This window comes from Rhinatrema bivittatum, chromosome 3 (assembly GCF_901001135.1).
Source record: "Rhinatrema bivittatum chromosome 3, aRhiBiv1.1, whole genome shotgun sequence".
Lineage (NCBI taxonomy): Eukaryota > Metazoa > Chordata > Amphibia > Gymnophiona > Rhinatrematidae > Rhinatrema > Rhinatrema bivittatum.
In genome coordinates, this window is record NC_042617.1 from 370649527 (window position 1) to 370672007 (window position 22481).

The 22481-nt window shown below is 42.3% G+C and overlaps 1 protein-coding gene across 3 annotated transcripts in view; it reads left to right on the plus strand.

Annotated features, from left to right (window-relative positions):
* UBE3D (ubiquitin protein ligase E3D) overlaps nucleotides 1-22481 on the plus strand; it is a 400519-nt gene that overhangs the window by 248670 nt on the left and 129368 nt on the right. The window contains exon 9 of one of the 3 annotated variants that reach the window (XM_029595535.1): nucleotides 2788-2926. The exons of 1 other annotated variant lie outside the window; for it this stretch is intronic. In XM_029595535.1, coding sequence (XP_029451395.1) covers nucleotides 2788-2926 — 139 coding nt within the window. Of the gene's footprint in view, nucleotides 1-2787; nucleotides 2927-22481 lie in introns of those variants that run through there. One more of the 3 variants, XM_029595536.1, reaches the window with a different exon arrangement.

Genomic DNA, 22481 nt, shown 5'->3' on the forward strand with positions numbered 1-22481 from the left:
TGGTCAGGTTCCTCGCTGTCGCCATCGGTTCCAGGTACGGACTGTGGTGACCATTGAGAAAGATCGAAGAAACATCAACATCAATCATCAGTAAAAAATGTCCAAGAGGCATGGTCATTGTTAAAAAATACCATTCTAGAAGCACAATCCAGATGTATGCCACACATTAAGAAAGGTGGAAAGAAGGCAAAACGATTACCGGCATGGTTAAAAGGGGAGGTGAAAGAAGCTATTTTAGCCAAAAGATCTTCATTCAAAAATTGGAAGAAGGATCCAACAGAAGAAAATAGGGTAAAGCATAAACATTGGCAAGTTAAATGTAAGACATTGATAAAACAGGCTAAGAGAGAATTTGAAAAGAAGTTGGCTGTAGAGGCAAAAACTCACAGTAAAAACTTTTTAAAATATATCCGAAGCAGAAAGCCTGTGAGGGAGTCAGTTGGACCATTAGATGATCGAGGGGTTAAAGGGGCACTTAGAGAAGATAAGGCCATCGCGGAAAGATTAAATGATTTCTTTGCTTCGGTATTTACTGAAGAGGATGTTGGGGAGGTACCCGTAATGGAGAAGGCTTTCATGGGCAATGATTCAGATGGACTGAATCAAATCACAGTGAACCTAGAAGATGTGGTAGGCCTGATTGACAAACTGAAGAGTAGTAAATCACCTGGACTGGATGGTATACACCCCAGAGTTCTGAAGGAACTAAAAAATGAAATTTCAGACCTATTAGTAAAAATTTGTAACTTATCATTAAAATCATCCATTGTACCTGAAGACTGGAGGATAGCAAATGTAACCCCAATATTTAAAAAGGGCTCCAGGGGCGATCCGGGAAACTAGAGACCAGTTAGCCTGACTTCAGTGGCAGGAAAAATAGTGGAAAGTGTTCTAAACATCAAAATCACAGAACATATAGAAAGACATGGTTTAATGGAACAAAGTCAGCATGGCTTTACCCAGGGCAAGTTTTGCCTCACAAATCTGCTTCACTTTTTTGAAGGAGTTAATAAACATGTGGATAAAGGTGAACCGGTAGATATAGTATACTTGGATTTTCAGAAGGCATTTGACAAAGTTCCTCATGAGAGGCTTCTAGGAAAAGTAAAAGTCATGGGATAGGTGGCGATGTCCTTTCGTGGATTGCAAACTGGCTAAAAGACAGGAAACAGAGAGTATGATTAAATGGGCAATTTTCTCAGTGGAAAGGAGTGGACAGTGGAGTGCCTCAGGGATCTGTATTGGGACCCTTACTTTTCAATATATTTATAAATGATCTGGAAAGAAATACGACGAGTGAGATAATCAAATTTGCAGATGACACAAAATTGTTCAGAGTAGTTAAATCACAAGCAGATTGTGATAAATTGCAGGAAGACCTTGTGAGACTGGAAAATTGGGCATCCAAATGGCAGATGAAATTTAATGTGGATAAGTGCAAGGTGATGCATATAGGGAAAAATAACCCATGCTATAATTACATAATGTTGGGTTCCATATTAGGTGCTACAACCCAAGAAAGAGATCTAGGTTTCATAGTGGATAACACATTGAAATCGTCGGTACAGTGTGCTGCGGCAGTCAAAAAAGCAAACAGAATGTTGGGAATTATTAGAAAGGGAATGGTGAATAAAACGGAAAATGTCATAATGACTCTGAATCGCTCCATGGTGAGACCGCACCTTGAATACTGTGTACAATTCTGGTCGCCGCATCTCAAAAAAGATATAATTGCGATGGAGAAGGTACAGAGAAGGGCTACCAAAATGATAAGGGGAACGGAACAGCTCCCCTATGAGGAAAGACTAAAGAGGTTAGGACATTTCAGCTTGGAGAAGAGACGGCTGAGGGGGGATATGATAGAGGTGTTTAAAATCATGAGAGGTCTAGAACGGGTAGATGTGAATCGGTTATTTACTCTTTCGGATAGTAGAAAGACTAGGGGGCACTCCATGAAGTTAGCATGGGGCACATTTAAAACTAATCGGAGAAAGTTCTTTTTTACTCAACGCACAATTAAACTCTGGAATTTGTTGCCAGAGGATGTGGTTAGTGAAGTTAGTATAGCTGTGTTTAAAAAAGGATTGGATAAGTTCTTGGAGGAGAAGTCCATTACCTGCTATTAAGTTCACTTAGAGAATAGCCACTGCCATTAGCAATGGTAACATGGAATAGACTATCTTTGTTAAATGTGAACCGGAGTGATATGTATTGTATACAGGAACTTCCGGTATATAAAAACCAAAAATAAATAAATAAATAAATAGACTTAGTTTTTGGGTAATTGCCAGGTTCTTATGGCCTGGATTGGCCACTGTTGGAGGTGGGATGCTGGGCTTGATGGACCCTTGGTCTGACCCAGTATGGCATGTTCTTATGTTTCAAATTGTACATAAAAAACAAGAAGAAAATCTTTTCTGGTGGAAAGGATATTCTGGCAGGTTAAGAGGTCATGTTATGAGGCTCATTGAGTTAGAGCGAAGTGTAACATAAGAAATATTTCTTCAAGGAAAGGCTACTAGTTAAACGGAATAGCCTCCTAGTAGAGGAGGTGAAGGCCAAAAAAAGTTGAAAAAAAAATCAAGAAAGCATGGGATAAATACAGAGAATCCTTAGGTAACAAGGAAATGAAGCAGGAGATTGGGAAGGCTCTGCACTATTGTATTAAGAATGGTCAGTCTAGATGAGTTATATTATCTTTATTTACCATCATTTTCTTCATCTCTGTTTTATGCTAAATTCTCTTTGATGAATGCTGTTTATGAAATTTCTTCTTTGAATTTCTAGGATTGTTGATGTGTGGGAGAATGATATTGGAGTCCACGTTTTAACATTTCCATCAAAAACTTGCTTGGAATTACTATTGATATTAACTTTGAGCAATAGATCTTTACCATCTTCATTGCGTTGTGTGAATTCTTTCCAGGTAAGTAAATGTTGATCTAACAATGGCATTATTTCAACTAAATCGGTCTTATATTCTCTTGTTTTTATTTTAATAAAAGTTGTCCAAAATAACTATTATTTCAACTAAAAACAGGGTTGTAGAGGGAACATTTATAGTATTACTCTAAATGTAAATTCATGCACATAGTCTGGCAATATATAGCAATGATCGGAGTACGGGACTGCAAACCTGGAGACTTCAGTTCAAGTCCCCTGTCTACTGTTCACCATGTGATGCTGAGTAACAGGTCGATCTAATACAATGCACTCAGCTGAGTGCACTATTTAACCCGAGGTTGGACGCGGATTTTGGACACGTATCCACAACCCCTTATTTCATAAGGGGATTTGTGCTTCCAAAATGCACACCAACCCCCCATGAAACTAATAGCATCTTGATAAGGCTATTAGCTATTCTCCCTCAATCCCAAAAAAAAAAATGTGCACCCGACCCACCTGAGCAGCCCAAAAAAGGTACAGAAAAGCAGAAAATACTGCTTTTCTGTACTTCCTTCGACTTAATATCGTGGCGATATTAAGTTGGAGGAACAAAAAGGACAAAAAGTTAAAAAAAAGTGTTCCGGCAGTCAGGTTAAGAAAAGGGACGCTCAGTTAACGAGCATCCATTTTCCTAACCCATGAATGTGCACAGGTTAGGAAAACGGACGCTTGTAAAATTGATTGTCCATTTTCTTAACACGCTGACAGCTGACTCCCTGCCGAGGAGGCGCTAGGGGCGCACATTTGTCCCTAGCGCCTCCTTGGCAGCATGACCCCTCATTTAAATATTCTATCGCTCGTCCAGGAGAGATGGCTATGCACGTGTTATTAGATTGGTCTGTAAGTCATTTAACCTGGTCGTCCTGAAACTTAGATTGTAATCTATTTGGGCAGGAATGTAAGTAACCTTGTTAAATACCTTGTATAGCACTGTGCACCTGGTGTTACGTTTGGTGGCTCATGGGATGTTCCTGTGAACTGCCGTACTCACCCCAATGTCTCTTCATGGCCTGAAACACCGCCTATCACCGACAGTCACCGAGAGCAGCCTGGAATGCTGCCATACCACAGACAACTCACCATCTCCTCAGCAAAAATTCATCCTACCGTGTGTAGTGTGTGTTGCTAGTTCCGGCCTCATTCAGTCCAGCCTTACCTCTTCTCTCCAGGCTGCCCTGCCTCATCCAGCCCAACCTTGCTTTGTTTCTCTAGCCTGCCCTGTTGTTCTGCTGGGGCAGTCCCTTCTGTCTCATCCCTGTCTCCTCTTCATACTGACTACTGGAGTAACCCCTTGCCTGGATATTGACTATGCCTGCTTGCCGCTGCCATTGACCCATTGCCTTGACTGCTGCCTGCCTCTGATCCCTTGCCAAGACATTGAACTCTCTTGCTTTCTGCATGCCTCTGACCTTTGCCAGGCCCTGTGCCTCCTCCTATGCCATTCTCTAAGAGACTCTCACCTAAGTCTTACCAGGCCCTGGAACTCAAGGGCTCAAACTGCGGGGAAAAGGTCTGGGAAAGGTGAAGCCCTAGACCAGTCTCCTGCCTGAGAACCTCCACCAGCTGTCAGTGAGGGCCTATGGGGCTTGCCCTATAGGTTGTGTCAACCTCACCAAAGCAGCAAGGGTCCACACCTGTGCAACAAATATGTACAAAGCAAAACACAAAGACCAACACAAAAAAAAACAAAAACATAAAAATTAAGACAAAAGCCAGTATGGCTGAAACACCCTAGGGGTCTCAGAAGCTAAAAAGGAACAGAACAATGTGATGAAAAAATTGTTCTTGCTGAAAGTAAGACCACCCAGAAACCAGTTGCTTCAAGGTCTTATAGCTTCTGTAGATAACATTCCCACCATGTGGCTGTACGTTATTAGTGTTCTCACTGTGATAAGATTTCAAATGTCCAAGGATGTCAAAATTTGATGTCCAAAGATATCAAATATACTGCATAACTTTTATGATGGTGAATATACATAGTAAAAAACCTTTTTTGTCTGTCAAACTTATGTAGAAGAAAGGGAATATCTCCAGTTATGAAACAAGTGAAACAATCCAATCATAAATAATGTCAGTATGCATGAAGACCTGTGTGGTGTTGATGCAGTAGACCTCCCATTAATCGAAGAGTGGTCCCAAGCCCACAGATCCGGTCAAAACCGCTTTGGAAGAGCCCAATCCATCACATCAGTGAATATAGCGGGTCCCAGCTTCAACGAGTCCCAACTGGGCGATCTGGTCTTGGGGAATATTAGTATAAAGGAAAGCCACATCAGTAGTCATCATAAGTAGATTTGAGATAGGTATCTCTAAATGTTCCAGAATAGAAATAAATTGTCCCGAATCCCTGACATAAGATGGCAATTGAGTGATGAAATCATGTAGAAAAATATCTGCAAAGACAGATGGGTTCTAACAGTGAACCCCGAGAAGAAACAATCGATCATCCCAGAGGTTTATCTAAGCGTTTGTGAATTTTAGGTAGACAATAAAAAAACAGACATATAGGATAAGCTACTTTGAGAATCGATTGCTCTTTTTTAGTAATCCAACCATGTTCGGCTGCTTGATCTACAATAACATCTATCTCACATTTGATCTCTGCTTGTAAAGGAATGTAGAAAGTTGAGTCTGACAATTGCATAAGGACTTCTGCATAATTGGACAATTTATTTAATGTATTTATTTATTTAAAGCTTTTTTTTATACCGAGGTATAGCTAGCTGCCTTCACTCTGGTTTGCATCATCAACAACCATTACATAAACAGTAAGTGAACTCAGAGCACGTGAGCAACACGACTACTCCTTATTACAATTTAACACATAAACACACAAAAAAAACTTACATCTAACAGTAACTGGTCTGAGTAACAAAATTAAAAAAATTAACCAAAACTCCTTCTTATTCTTGAAATATATAATCACCCTTACATATTGTCCAAGGTAAGTCCGTTAAACATATCAGGTAAACAGGGGGGATCTATTCTGGGAAGCGATCAATTGCGTAAGGACTTCTACATAATCGGCCATATCTAAAACTACCACTGTCCACCTTTATCTGCTAGTTTGATAATAATGTCAGAATCAGATCAAAGTTGACTAAGAACCGCCCTTTCATTGGGGGAGAGATTACTAATATGCTTATGATGTTATGAAGCAATGGAGTCCAAATCACATTTAACTAACTGTAAAAAAAAAAAAAAAAAAAGTGGTGATGGCTAGGTCTATTGTACCGGACGGTATTAGATTTTGGTTCACTACAGAAACATCCAACGTTTCAGATTCTCCTACATCAAAAAAGTCTCAACCTTGGGAACCTATGTAGTACGACATGAAATTGAAAAACATTAAACCGATTAGTAGGAGCAAATGATAAACCTTTACTCAAGACCGCCAATTGGTCTTGAGTGAGGGTTTTAGCGGAAAGATTTACCACTGATGTGGATCTGTTATTTGTGATCTGGTCCTGGGTCTGTATCCATCCTATCTGGTCTTCTTAGAGACCTGTCTCCTGTGTCTCTGGTGCTCCCATCCCCCGACGTGTGAGTACATTGGAGGGGCCTCCTGAAAAAGAATATGAATCATCACATTGTACATCTCTTCTGTTAGATTCTTCCTCTGATTAGTCAGGGGCGTGTATATTCACCATCATAAAAGTTATGCAGCAGAGCTTATATCTTTGCACATCAAATGTTGACATCCTTGAACATTTGCAGTCTTATTACAGTGAGAACACCAATAACATACAGCTACACTAGCCTTTCTCTTTCTTTATTGTCAAGAATATCTTGTATTATCATGCTCTGGTTAGAGATTTTGCTACAGGAAAATAGATATAAATTCAACTCCTTGCATATTTTATAGAGCTAAAACGTGTGTACTGGACCAAAGGAAAAGACCACCCGGTGTTTATCCAAAAGTAGTGATGAAAACAGTGCAACCAAAAATAGTCTGAATACAGGCTCTTCTTTGTTGACAAGCAGGTTGAAATCTAATGGTGCCAACCTGGACTCAGCTCTCAGAGTTCCGAAAAAGTCTTTTTGAGCAAGCGTGGCACTGTCTTTTGAGCCCCCTCAGTCTTTCTTCATCCAAGCTACTGCATGAATGGGTTTTCTTATTCTTTCTATTTTTGATTGTGTCTTTTTGCCTTGGGTTTTGCAACTTTGTAAAACTTTCTTTTTCATCACTGCCTTGGGAGCCCTTCAAAAGAACTTTTAAGTTCTATTAAAAAAAAAAAGAATTTATATATATATATATATATAATTATTTATTTGCACATTTGGTATTCCATGAATCCATTTTGTTCAGCACGGATCACACCAAAAATATATAAGAAAATAAAATAGGAGAAGAATGAAACAAATCCAAAGCTAAAAAGCCTACAATCAGTGGATTTAAGACATCACATTTCCATCATGGACATCCACTCCATCTATTATTGCTGCCTGGGTCCATATTGTAGCCAGAAGTCCCTGAGGAATTAAGCAAGGTGAAGAAGAAGGTTGCCAAGAATAGTACCTAAGCAGTGCAAGAGATCCCCTCTGGGGCTGTCTATATCAGTGCCAAAGAAGCCAGTACCATTGGTACGATGCACCACCAGAGCAGACGCAGCTTCAACGTCAAGAAGAGCAACTATAATCTTCTCAGTGCAGGCTACTTTGGCCTTCCTAGTGCAGAAGATTCCCAAGGCAACAGCAATTGTTTTTTCCTGGACACTTGATCCAGAGACCATGTTGGCACTTCAGGAAGTAGTCAGTCCCTTATTGGTTGTGTTGACGCAGAACACTTCAACTCAGAGGAGCATGCGCCTAGCTGTGGCATGAAGAAGAATCCTGCTGAGGGTGAGACCTGGCTCTAGACAGCGAGATGCATAGGTGCAGCCAGCACAGAGTGCACCAGAGCCAGATGCACCTGAAATTGCAATGGTTATACCCTTGAGCTTGTGTTTGGTGCCACCTGCTACTGGAGTACCCAATAAGGATGAGCCAATGTCAAAAGAGGGATGGTCTCTACCCACTGCAGCGCAGAAGACCCCTCAAACTTTGGGGGCCCTGTTGTTGGAAATGGTGATACATTTCTTTGTCTTCCTTAGCCTGTAAGACCAGAGAGGGAAGTTGGAGTTGCTTCTGTCTGGGAAGAGGAACTGTTCCTACACAGTGGTTCCCAAGAGATTCCATGGGACGTCCTTGCCTCCACACATGGATTGCTGACCGTGATTGTTAGTCTGCTACCTGGCTTGGCTGACTTGACTCCCCTGAGGGGGTTCCTTCATAAGTTGGAGGTGGAAGGTATAGGCTAAACACACTTAGAGTTCCTACTGGTCCTCTCTCCTTTGGGTCATTAGATATTGTCTCCAAAATCTCCATCAGAGTCCTGGATGAGTGTCCCATAGTAATCTGGTGATCTTCCAGAAGATCTTGGTTTCAGTTTCTAAAAAAGCAGGCAAAGGCATTGTCTATCCACCAGAGAAAGGAGCAAGACCTGAAAATGTTTGTGGTTTGTTGTAATTTCTACAGCCTCCTGTGGAAGCTGCATCCATTCTGTTTCACAGCCCTCCGAAGGATCTTTAATTGCTGATGTGGCAAGCTCCCATGCCATATCTTTCAATAGCCTGCAAAATTGACCTGAAATGCAGAATTCAGGCCTCTCCAAGACTCCACTTGCTAGTGGTGGAATTGGCACTGAAACACACAAAGCTCTCATGAGAGCACTCCAGCATGCCTCCCTTAAAGATCCAAAAGTTCTAAATGCTTTGGGGAAAAAGTCTCCCAGGAGTTTATGCTTAGCCCAAGAATTGCAATTCATCACCTGTTTACATGAGTGCATGCTGAAGCTAAAACATTTAATAGATGCAGAAGATACTGGTCAGGCAGAGGTCCAATGTGCTGGAAAGGATGTGGAGGAGCATTGGAAACACCTCAACCAATCTACATTTGTTACGACTGTCGCTGCCCGACATCTCCACTCCGCCCACCTTACCTTTTTTGCGACTCCTCCCGCGGTTGATGGACATCTGGCTGCCGCGGCGTCTGCCTGCCATCCTCTCCAGTGTCCCCGGTCCGGCTTGGGTGCTGCATCCCACCATGTTGTCCAGGTACCATAAAGCGCGAGCGCCGCGTGGCCCTGCTTCTTATTCTCTCTTTCACACGAACCTCAGGGACGTCTCCCTGTGATGAAGTCACGCATCCCGTATACAAAAGCCTATACTTTTTGCTAGCTAATCGAGTTAGCAAGGGATCTCCTTACAGATGGGATTCGCTCTCCGTACCTAGCTACTCTGCCTCTCCAACTTTTGGACTTTATCCTAATGGGGTACCCGCTCCTCGGGGGCCTCTCTCATTTCTTGCAGGTCGCTATCAGGAACCTGTACTCGCTCCTTGAGGGCCCATGTTCCCTGACTCGCTGCCTGAACTTATCTCTTCTGCTTGGAAGAAGCCGCTGCCTACATCATCAGTGAGTTACCAACTTTATTTCCTCAGAGCTGTTCCCTGGAACCAAGTACTCGTTCCTCGAGGGCCTGCCTCTATTCCAGCTTCTGTGTTACCTTCTGGGAGAAACCGCTGTGTGAGTAACTTTACCAATGAGGCTCTATCCAAAACTCTGTGTATGCTCCACTGTACTCACTATCTCAGTTTTCTCCACTACAGCACAACCATAGAGGGAATCACTGTTCCAGTATCCTGAGGAACCCTAGCCCAGCCGGGCTTCATCTCAACTCACTACTGCCACCTCTGGTGGCTTCTCAACTCTGTCTAATAAAAGATATCTCTGTGTTGTGTGTCCCAAAGCTGAGCCTGACCTGTGGCCCGTCACTGGACTCCCCCCGTGGGCCTAGTCAGCTGCCACTGTGTCCAGGGGTCCACCCAAACCTTACGAACAATAACAGATTGCTAACTCCATGGATCCGGCACAGCTCAATGCCCTGCAGGCCATTCCAGGCCTGGCCCTGCGCATTTCTGAACAGCAAGACGCACTGGAGAAACTCACTTCAGCGTTCCATCAGCTGCACGCACAGAAGACTCAAGGCGCTACTTCCAGTAATGAAGGTCAGTTACCTGAAGTAACTTTAAAGGCTTCTGTACCGCTGGCTGCTCCAGTTCATTTCTCGGGAGAGATTCAGAGAACCAGGGGCTTTCTAAACCATGCTGCATGCATTTTGCATTATTTATTTATATATTTATTTATTTATTTAATTTAACAGCTTTTTTATACCGACATTAAAGTACACATCATATCGGTTTACATTTCAACTAGGAAGGAGGAAAGTTACAATAAACAGGGAGGGTGAAGATGGACAACTGGCAAAGGAAGGTTTGAGGCTCTAAAATTGGAGAGCTTCGTAAATAAATTGCCACAATAGAAAGGCGAGAAGGATAGCGAGGAACTGAGCTAACTTTACGAGAGAACAGTATTAAACTTATTTACAAATTACATGTGATGATAAAATTACAGATTATATGATCAAGACAATTACAGATTAAATGAACAAAATTTACAGTATTTACAGATTACCAAATTTCAAGAGGTCGGTTGGTCAACGAGGTTAAAGGGGAAGGACGTCACGATTAATCAGGGAAGGCCTGTTGAAAGAGCCAAGTTTTTAGGATTCTTCTGAATTTACTGAATTTACAGCCTTCTCACTTCCCCACAGCTTTTGCCAAGACTACTTACATTCTATCTTATCTTGATGGTAGGGCCTTGTCTTGGGCCTCTACACTGTGGGAACACAAGGATCCTATTTTGCAAGATATTGACGGATTTTTGGACTTATTTAAATCCGTATTTGGCGATCCTGCCTGAGTGACCGTTGCCGGTTCTGCTCTGGTGGACCTGAAGCAAGGCAACCGGCCACTGGCTGATTTTGCAATAGAGTTCAAGATTCTTGCTACAGAACTCTGCTGGGACCCCAATGCCTGAAAACGCTCTTCTTCAGAGGCCTGGATACTCGCTTGAAAGACAAGCTGGCCGCTCATGAAACACCTGACTCGTTGGATGAACTAGTTGCTTTGGCTACTAGAATCGACCACCGGCTTCGTGATAAGGTGAAAGAACTCTGGCCTAATAGAGTCCAGGTCAGAAGGAGGCTAGTGCTAAACTTGCACCTCGGATGGTCCAAGTAATTCCTGTTGCCAGTGGAGATGAACCGATGCAACTTGGTCGCAGTCACTTGACTTCTAAAGAGAGAAGACTTCGGAAGAGGCATGGTCTGTGTATGTATTGTGGACAGGCTGGTCACGATGTCCCAACATGCCCTATTCATCCGGGAATGGACGGGCCTAAGTCCTGCAGGAGGACTGTTCTTAGGCCTTACTACGCCCTCTCCTCCGCTCTCTCTCCCAGTCTCCTTGATCTGCGAACCGTCTGAGTTTCAAACTCTTGCCCTGGTGGATTCAGGGGCAGGAGGCAAATTTATTCTTCGATACCTAGTGGAACATTTGAGGATTCCCCTCGTCACTTTGAAGGTTCTACTACTACTATCTTCCATCCATGGGGAGCCCTCACCAGGTGAAGGGACTTGCCAAACCAAACCGGTAACCCTTCGCACCGGAGCTCTCCATATAGAGTCAATTCCCTTCTTTGTGTTAGAGAAGACCATGCACCCTATCGTCCTATGGTTACCCTGGTTGCAGTCGCACCAACCCCAATTCGACTGGGCTTCCTTGGAACTCTCCCGCTGGGGCTCAGGTTGTCATGGAAAGTGCCTTAAGGAAATTGCTCCTGTCATCTGCATGCCTACAACTCCAGCGATGCCGGGACTGCCGCCTCAATACGCATCTTTTAGTGACGTGTTTTCCAAAGAAGCTGCTGACATTCTTCCTCTGCATAGATCCTATGACTGTGCCATAAGACTGAAACCCAATATTGAATCTCCTAAAGGAAGTGTCTATCCACTCTGTGATTGAGAACAAGGCTATGTCTGAATACATCGAGGAGAATTTACAGAAGGGGTTTATTAGACCATCAAAGTCTCCAGCCGGCGCAGGCTTCTTCTTTGTGGGGAAGAAAGACGGTACCTTACGTCCTTATATCGATTACCGAGGTCTGAACGAGATCACAATTAAAGACCGCTACCCCCTGCCTTTAATCTCAGAGCTGTTTGACTGGCTTCAGGGGGCCAAAATATTCTCAAAACCTGACCTGAAGGGGGCCTACAACTTAGTTCGCATTTGCAGTGGTGACGAATGGAAAACAGCCTTCAACACTCGAGTACTTAGTAATGCCCTTCGGCCTGTGCAACGCACCCACTGTATTTCAGAACTTGATGAACGACATCTTGCGGGAACTGTTGTACAAGAGTGTCATGGTATACCTGGATGATATCCTGATATTTTCTCAGGATTTGCCCACTCATCTAGAGGATGTCAAGCAAGTACTTTGCTGACTCCGTGAACACCGGCTCTACGCCAAACTATCAAAGTGCGAATTTCATAAAGACTCTGTGCCTTTTCTTGGCTATATCGTGTCTAAAGATGGCTTCTAGATAGATCCTCAAAAACTAGAGAGTATTAAAAATTGGTCCCAACCTACCAGCCTGAAGGCCCTGAGATGATTTTTGGGGTTTACCAACTATTATAGAAGCTTTATAAAGAACTACTCTTCTTTAACAGTGCCCTTGACTGCAATGACCCGCAAGGGTGCCAATGCTTTGAAATAGTCTGCGCAGGCCATTTCTGCTTTTGAGAAGTTAAAGACTGCCTTTTCCACGGAACTATGCTTGCGTCATCCTGACCCCAACAAGCCATTCATCGTAGAAGTTGACACTTCGAATGTCGATGTGGGGGCTGTATTGAACCAAACTGGAGACTTCAAATCCTTACATCCCTGCTCTTTCTTCTCACGATGTTTCTCCCCGGCAGAGAAGAACTATGGGATCAGAGATAAAGAGCTCTTGGCTATTAAGCTAGCATTCGAGGAATGGCGGTCTTGGCTTGAAGGCACTCAACATCAAATAACTATTCACGGACCATAAAAATCTAGAGTATCTCCGCCATGCGCAACGTCTTAACCACAGACAAGCTAGATGGTCCTTATTCTTCAATCACTTTGACTTTGTGCTTAAATATCGCCCCGGAGACAGGAGCTGTTCCATCCCCTTTATCATTTTGGTTGCCCTTCTCTGTACCTTCTCCATCGCAATAATATCTTTTTTTGAGATGCAGCGATCAGAATTGTACACAGCAATACAGAGGCATTATGACATTTTTCATTTTATTCACCATTCCCTTTCTAATAATTCCCAACATTCTGATTGCTTTTTTGACTGCCGCAGCACACTGAACCGATTTCCATGTGTTATCCACTATGACGCCTAGATCTCTTTCTTGGGTGGTAGCTCCTAATATGGAACCTAACATTGTGTAACTATAGCATGGGTTATTTTTCCTTATATGCATGACCTTACACTTATCCACATTACATTTTATCGGCCATTTGGATGCCCAATTTTCCAGTCTCACAAGGTTCTTGCAATTTATCACAATCTGCTTGTGATTTAACTACTCTGAATAATTTTGTATCTGCAAATTTGATTACCTCACTTGTCATATTACATTCCAGATCATTTATAAATATATAGAAAAGCACGGGTCCCAATACAGATCCCTGAGGCACTCCACTGCCCACTCCCCTCCACTGAGAAAATTGTCCATTTAATCCTACTCTCTGTTTCCTGTCTTTTAGCCAGTTTGTATTCCATGAAAGGACATCACCACCTATCCTATGACTTTTTACTTTTCCTAGAAGCCTCTCATGAGGAACTTTGTCAAAAGCCTTCTGAAAATCCAAATACACTACATCTACCGATTCACTTTTATCTACATATTTATTAACTCCTTTAAAAAAGTGAAGCAGATTTGTGAGGCAAGACTTGCCTTGGGTAAAGCCATGCTGTCTTTGTTCCATTAAACCATGTCTTTCTATATGTTCTGTGATTTTGATAATAAGAACACTTTCCACTATTTTTCCTCGCATTATGAAGTGAGGCTAACTGCTCTATAGTTTCCCGGATCTCCCCTGGAGCCCTTTTTAAATATTGGGGTTACATTAGCCACCCTCCAGTCTTCAGGTACAATGGATGATTTTAATGATAGGTTAGAAATGTTTACTAATAGATCTGAAATCTCATTTTTTAGTTCCTTCAGAACATAAATATATAGTAAGTACAGGTGACTTACTACTCTTCAGTTTGTCAATCTGGCCTATCACATCTTCTAGGTTCACCATGATTTGGTTCAGTCCATCTGAATCGTTACCCATGAAAACCTTCTCTGGTATGGGTATCTCCCCAACATCCTATTCAGTAAATACCGAAGCAAAGAAATAATTTAATCTTTCCACGATGGCCTTATCTTCTCTTAGTGCCCCTTTAACCCCTCAATCATCTAACGGTCCAACTAACTCCTTCACAGGCTTTCTGCTTTGGATATATTTTTAAAAGTTTTTACTGTGAGTTTTTGCCTCTTCGGCCAACTTCTTTTCAAATTCTCTCTTAGCCTGTCTTATCAATGTCTTACATTTAGCTTGCCAACGCTTATGCATTATTCTATTTTCTTCTGTTGGATCCAGAGTGAGACATACGAAATGCGCAGTATACCTCGGTGAAGATTTGACATCATTTGGAGTGAGAAAGTCTCACAAAGATGAGATTTCTGCTATGTTATCTCACTCTAGCTTGATGGTACCCTCTTATAGAGTCCATCAAGCTAGGGTGAGAGAACACAGTAGAAACTGGAGAAAGTAGTTTTAACATAACTCGATGATTTTTTGGAAGAAAGTTCTTTCAGTACAGATATCGTGTCACAGTACTGAAATTCCGTTATTTATTATGGATCTTTTGCTATAGAATTTGATTCTTTAAATCATAGTATTCTTGAAAAATCGTGTTTGCTTCGTTTGAGAGGCAATTTTGCTATGGTTTACTTAATTTCTGTCAAATTGCCAATATCAAGCACAATCAAGAATGTATCAATTAGCAGGGGTAGCAATTATGTCTGGGGTGCCCCGGGGGTCAGCACTTTCAGTAGTGCTGTGCAATATTTATTTGAGCCTATGTGCCAAGTAATAGAAAAACATAGTATTATCTTTAGAATATATGCTGATGACATGCAGTTGTTTTGTCCAATTAGCAAAGCATACATTCTACCTTGTCTACCTTGATGAACTGCCTAAAAGTAGTCTATGGTTGGCTTAAGCAACATAGCTTGACACTAAACTTGTCTAAACCAGAAGCCCTTTGGATCGGGCGTTCTTTACTGAAGGACAGATTGAGAAATTTATAGGTAGATGGAATTCTTTTGATCTTTTCTGAGATTATGTGAAATTTAGGAATTTTTATAGATACCCAGTTAATATTATGCTCCCATTTGAAAGCTGTATTATGATCAGCTCTCTATAAACTGTACCTAGTCAGACAGTTAAAGTATATTTGAATAGGAGATGAATTTTGTACTAATTTTCAGACTTTTATCTTATTGTAATTCATTGTATATTGTTAAAGAGATGGCTAAAATTGCCTTGCAGCTGCTGTAAAATGCCATTGCAAGACTGGTTATACCATGCAGTTTAGGAAACCATATTACTTCCGTTTTTAAAGAATTACATTGATTTCTAGTAATTCAGAAAATAATGTGAAAAGTGATATGATTAGGATATCTTTCAAAACTGCTCTTGGTTGCCCATATATGCATGAATATAGGTACACGATAGTTCTGTATTTTATAACCTGAGCGCAAATGAAATGCGCAGATTATGAAATACAAGTACATATGGGCGCATACATGCTCACAATGACAAAAACCATGAGCCACGCAAGTTCAGACTTATCACATTTATCCAGATAAATTCTGATTTATGCAGCTAAGTAGCAGTACCTAGTAGAGATGTGAATCGGAACCAGAATCGGTTCGGATTTCAGTTCCGATTCACATCTCTATAGATGTGAATCGGAACCAGAATCGGTTCCGATTTCACTCCCGATTCACATCTCTAGTACCTAGCTGGAGAAGTCCGAAAAGTGCTACTTGTCCATCTAATTAGCACTTTTCTGACTTATGTGTGAATGTTAGATAACTAGATAAGTCTAAAAAAAACCCCATTATTTGTCCGTCCAAGTAGTGGCAAAGGCACTACTTAGCTGGACAAATTGGAATTTAGCCGGATAAGTGTGCGAAAATGATATACCTGCGTATTCCTACTTCAAATTTTAAAGGGATTTGCATATAGACTGAAACATTCATACTGGTACACAAGCGCATATATGCTGGCTCGTGTCTAGAGATGTGGCCTTCTTTTTTTTAAATATACGCACATATATGTATGCATGATATAAAATAAAATGTACACGAGTACATGTATGCACAATTTTATATGGACGCGCACATGTGCGTGCAAATGCCACCTCTACCGCGTAAGTGGAGGACTTTAATAGAAACATGCCGACACAATTACCAGTTAAACCACTTCGTTCCCAGTTCACCCAAGTAAGCAAGTAAGGGATAAGACTTTCGAACCTCTATTTAAATGGCCTTCCTTTTCCCCTCTTAACCCTGACATGCCTATATTTTTTTGTTTTAGGGCTTACACGCCATCAATAACAGAAGTAAAGTTATGCGTTAGGGAACCCTGGTGCGCTTGTGCATGTAAGTTTTTACACACTGGTTTGATTCATAAATCCAGGAATGACCATGACCCACCCACACCATACCGATGCCGAGCCCCTTTTTGGACTTTTTCATTTGTATGTGTACCAGGAGATACGCGCATACTTTGTGGCTTTTAAAATCCACTCAGCGCACACCGGCCCAACATTTGTGTATCTCCTGGATTTCGTGCACGGGCTTTTAAAATTCACCTAATAGATTTTATTTGCATTATTTAGAATCATTTATACCCCCTGCAAGTTGGCTTTTACACGCCAAAGTCATGTGATTTTATAACTTGTTTGTGGCAATTAAATTACCATTTTTACCAATTAGTCTACCAGTTTGCCCAGTCCATCTGCAGTTCACTTAGACCCTCCTTGTTCTTCAGCCTGAAGTCCTTCCATTTCACCCAGACACCTACCCAGTCATTTTTTCACTTTTTTTTTTTTTTTTAAATTATACTTTTAATTAAGAACTTAAGAACATAAGAAATTGCCATACTGGATCAGACCAAGGCTCCATCAAGCCCAGCATCCTGTTTCCAACAGTGGCCAAACCAGGCCACAAGAACCTGGCAATTACCCAAACACCAAGAAGATCCCATGCTACTGATGCAATTAATAGCAGTGGCTATTCCCTAAGTAAACTTGATTAATAGCCATTAATGGACTTCTCCTCCAAGAACTTATCCAAACCTTTTTTGAACCCAGCTACACTAACTGCACTAACCACATTCTCTGGCAACAAATTCCAGTGCTTAATTGTGCTTTACAAGTCCACATCCAAGGAGATTAGAGAGAAAAACATATAAAGAAATAGTTAAATGAAATAAGTGGAACAAACTAATTACTCTGTGTACCACCCTCCACAAGAGACTCAGCCATTGGAGATCTACCAGATCTATACAAAATAAACTGATCATGATTAGGCGGGTCTAGAATATATATTTAATCCATTGAAAAATGACTATGCAAGTAAATTTCAAATAAAATGAAGCCCCTAATCAATTATATACATTGTGTAGACTGAAGAAATAATTTCCTATGTAACTGAGTGGAGGGGGAGACTTCAGGAAAAATCTGCATTTTTGCCCATAAAATAGCTAATGTTTAAATTTAAAGTATTGTCTTCATACCAATTCTTTATCAGCTGACAAAGCAAAGGAGATGACTAAGGTTGCCCTAGTAGAGATATTACCACTTGATGAGTAAAGGAAATTTGATGCTTCAGCACTCTCAAAAGAAGCTAACAAATCCAATCCTTCCTCTTCATTATTCACCACACGTTTAAATTCAAGTACATAACACTGAGACAAAACTATTTTTCCCATGGAATCTGCAACACAAGATAAACATATATCTTAAATAATTCTGCTGGAGCCAACAATATGTTTTTAGGGAAATTTTAAAAACGCAAATATTTAGCCCTAATAAGATCTTCCAAAGACTCTTATCTGATTATGAATTAAAAGTCTATCTTTGATATTGGCCCTATGAGTAGCCCAAAAGCTCACAAAGCTGAGAAATAGTGTGCATTAATGTTCTCAGTACATATAACTATCTGCCAAATGTCCCAGAAAAACATATCAACTGGATCTGCAGAAGCTTCTCTGTCTTCATCCTTCTGAGACAGCACTGGGGGAGTCACTGCCACTGGTACAGGGATAGACCCACCAGTTTGGGTTAATCTTAAAGATGAATTTGTAGGCTGCAAACCTCAATGCCCATTCGCTGACTTCAAATTCACGACCGAAGGGGGAAGAGGAGGTGTTGTACGTTGATCAGGACTTAGAGAAACTCCTGAGCCTTCACCATTCATATTCTCTGGAATAGCAGGGGAAAGATGTTGAACACGAACGTACATAGAGCCATGTACAGACTTAAACACTGAAGATGTAAATGATGGTTTCCCCTTCCTCTTCCTTCCATGAGGACTGTATTGAAAAATAAATCGCACAAAGGGGTGTGCACCTTTGGCTTCTGCTGGCAGCTACGCAACACTGCACCCTCGTTGTTATAGGGGGCTGGTCACCTCAGTATGATGTCAGCAGAGGCGCCGTGAGAAAAGAAGACCCAGGAAAACCACTGCATCGACAATCCACTACCAATTAATTCTCTCCTCCCACTTTTTTCACTTTTAAGATATTTACGATCTCTTACATCAGATATTGAGCAGGTGTAAATATATGCAAGGGAAGAGACTTACGCGTGTCACTTTGGCAGGTTGTAAAATAGCAACTTATGTGCATAAATGTTGGCCCCCTCTCAGGAATCCCCCTGGCCTGCCCATTTTTTACACATACAAATTTACTCAGCCTCCGATATATGCAGGTATGTTGCTTTTTATAAAATACTATATACTCACGTATATGCCATTTTTCCATGCGCATCTTTTGAAAATTCACCACTTAACATGTGAATGATATCAGTTCCTCTTATCCATCTGACATGCTTCAGAGTTAATGTGCTAGTAGGGCATTGAGATCTTCAGATAAGCATCTGTTAATAATCTCTTCGAATCAAGAAGCCAATCTCCATGAGACACTCAGGTGTGCGTTGCTTTCACAAGCAAGTCCATACTATGGAATTCATGGCTATTAGAGCTCAGGCAGATTAGATTAAAAATTATAAGGTATTTCATAAACAATTAAAAGTCTGGCTCTTTCTATAAGCATTTGGCAATTCATGATTTGTATTTTTCTGTTGATATTTTATTGTACTTTTATTTTTTGCTATCATGTAGTACATGATAGCAATGTTTGTTTGTAATCCCTTTAGGATGCCTATGGTTGTTAATAAATGGAATATAAAAAATTGTAAATAGATTATTCATGTGGCATACCTGGACTTCAGTAAGGTTTTTGATTCTGTTCCACAAAGAAGACTGGTGTAAAAAAAACAAAAACCTAGCCACTAAAAAAGACAGAAAGTTGTTACCTTGGCGAAGAACTAGTTAATCGGAACTCAGAAACAAGTAGCCAAAGGAATCCACTTTGGTGAAAGTAAAGTGAATAGAAGAGGTACCTCAGGGCTTGGCGCTTAGACTGGTTCTTTTCAATGTGTATTAGCATAGATTGTAAGCCCTCTGGAGATAGGAAAATATCTTCATTACCTGAATGTAATCCACTTTGACGTTCCAAAAAGCAGAATATAAATAAAAATAAGAAAACTGCAAAGAGACAAGGGGAAAATATGCCTATTTATAGATGATAAATAGTAGACAGGCCAGAAGGGACAAAAAAACTGAATAGGTTACCTGAAAAAACTGGAAGAACGGTCTTTAGCATGGAAGATGTGTTAAGAGCAGGTGTGGAACAATGGCTAAAAGAAATTGGGGACCTGGATACTGGATTACATATGTGAACCGTACATGCTCATCTACCTGGAATAGAAAAGGACTATAATGGAGAGATTACAAAGCCAATTTAGGCACAATAACTGTTTTTTTGCATCAAGATCTCAAGAAGAAAATGGAAGAAGTTTCCTAGCATGGACAGCTACATTTCCCAGCCAAGGACAAAAAAGAAAACAGAGTAATCTGCAGGCAGTCAAGCTTGTAAGGCGAATAGCAGGAAATATTCTTAGCTACAGGAATGTTGGCAGGGGCAAGCAGGCAAGCTAAGTAGATTAAATTATCCCTTGCAGGCCTCGACCATGCCCCCGGTCCCGGGGTCGTGGTCGAGGCCTCCGGATCACGCCCCCGGGACCGGAGGACGGAGCGGGGCTGCCGGCGACGCGCGCAAAGTTAAGGGGGGGGTTTAGATAGGGCCGGGGGGGGGTTAGGTAGGGGAAGGGAGGGGAAGGTGGGGGGAGGGCGAAGAAAAGTTCCCTCCAAGGCCGCTCCGAAATCGGAGCGGCCTTGGAGGGAACAGGCAGGCCGCACTGGGCTCGGCGCGCGCAGGTTGCACAAATGTGCACCCCCTTGCGCGCGCCGACCCGGATTTTATAAGATACGCGCGGCTACGCGCGTATCTTATAAAATCTGGTGTACTTTTGTTCGCACCGGTGGCGCGAACAAAAGTACCCGTGCGCGTAGTGTTTGAAAATCCGCCCCTAAGTGATGATTTGTACAACAGTACTGGAATGCAAACTGCATCGATTTTAAAGAGAATTGAAGAAAAATTAAAGAAAACAGAAGGAAATAAGTGAATAAATTTTTGGTAGTTAATTTTTGTAATAAAAAGTGGGGTGGTTGGAGGTTTTTTAGACCAATGATTACAATTACCTTGTACATATTATGGGGCGGATTTTAAGAGCCCTGCTCGCCTAAATCCACCCAAATCCGGGCGGATTTAGGCGAGCAGGGCCCTGCGCGCCGGTGAGCCTATTTTACATAGGCCTACCGGCGCGCGCAGAGCCCCGGGACTCGCATAAGTCCCGGGGTTTTCGGAGAGGGGCGTGTCGGGGGCGGGACCGAGCACAGCGGCGTTTTCGGGGCGTGTCGGGAGCGTTCCAGGGGCGGGCTCGGGGCGTGGCTACGGCCCGGGGCGATCCGGGGCGTGGCTGCGCCCTCCAGACCCGCCCCCAGGTCGCGTCCCGGCGCGCTAGTGGCCCGCTGGCACGCGGGGATTTACTTCTCCCTCCGGGAGGCGTAAATCCCCCGACAAAGGTAAGTGAGGGGTTTAGACAGGGCCGGGCGGGTGGGTTAGGTAGGGGAAGGGAGGGGAAGGTGAGGGGAGGGCAAAGGAAAGTTCCCTTCGAGGCCGCTCCGAAATCGGAGCGGCCTCGGAGGGAACGGAGGTAGGCTGCGCGGCTCGGCGCGCGCCGGCTATACAGAATCGATAGCCTTGCGCGCGCCGATCCCGGATTTTAGCGGATACGCGCGGCTACGCGCGTATCTACTAAAATCCAGCGTACTTTGGTTGGCGCCTGGAGCGCCAACAAAAGTACGCCTATTCGAGGTATTTGAAAATCTACCCCTATATGTTCTGCATAGAACAAACATGAGGCTCTGAAGTCTTTTCCTCCATTTTTTTAAATATCTGGGTAGGCTCACACTTGAAGTTGTTGTTGAAATAAGTTGAGTGAAGTTTTTTTTGATTGGAGGTACATGCAGAAGTGCCAGCAGAGGAAAAAGGGGCGGGCCAGGGGCGGGGTCTGGGCAGGTGCCGGCCAGGACAACGCCATTAGGATGAAGTAAGTTCTGAAATAAATAAAAAAAAAAAAAAGGTAGGGAAAGGAGTTTTTAGGGGTCTGGGAGGAGAGGGGAAAAGGGAGGCAGAGTAGGAAGGGGTATAGGGAACTGGGAACCGGCTGATCACGTTGCTGTGCGTATTTTTCAAAAATTCCACCCCCCTGCATGCGTTAGACGACACCTGGCTGAACATGCATGCGCCGATATTTGCGCGCAGGAATTGTATTTTATAACATGTGCTCAGTGACGTGCCCGTTATAAAGTCCTCGCGTCCATGTGCGTGCGCCAGGAACCACAAGCACATGGACGCCCCTGCGCATGTTATAAAATCTACCTTAAATTGCGGTCGCACCAGGGATCTATACAAAGGCATTATGATATTTTCAGTTTTATTCTCTATTCCTTTCCAAATAAGTCCTGACATTCTATTTTATTTTTTGATTGGCACTGCACACTAAGCTGTAGATTTCAGGGTACTGTCCACAAGGATCTAAGATCCTTTCTGAGGTGGTGACTCCTAACACACATCCCTCCATCATGTACCTGAAACTGGGATTATTTTCCCTATGTGCCCTTGTCCACATTGAATTGCATCTGCCATTTAGATGCTCAGTCTCCTAGTCTTGCAAGGTTCTTTTGAATTTCTTCACAAACCACTGCTGTTTTAACAAGTTGAAACAATTTTGTCCCATCTGCAAATCTGGACACCTCACTTGCGGCTCCTTTCTCCAGATAAATTATTAATATGCTAAATAGCACAG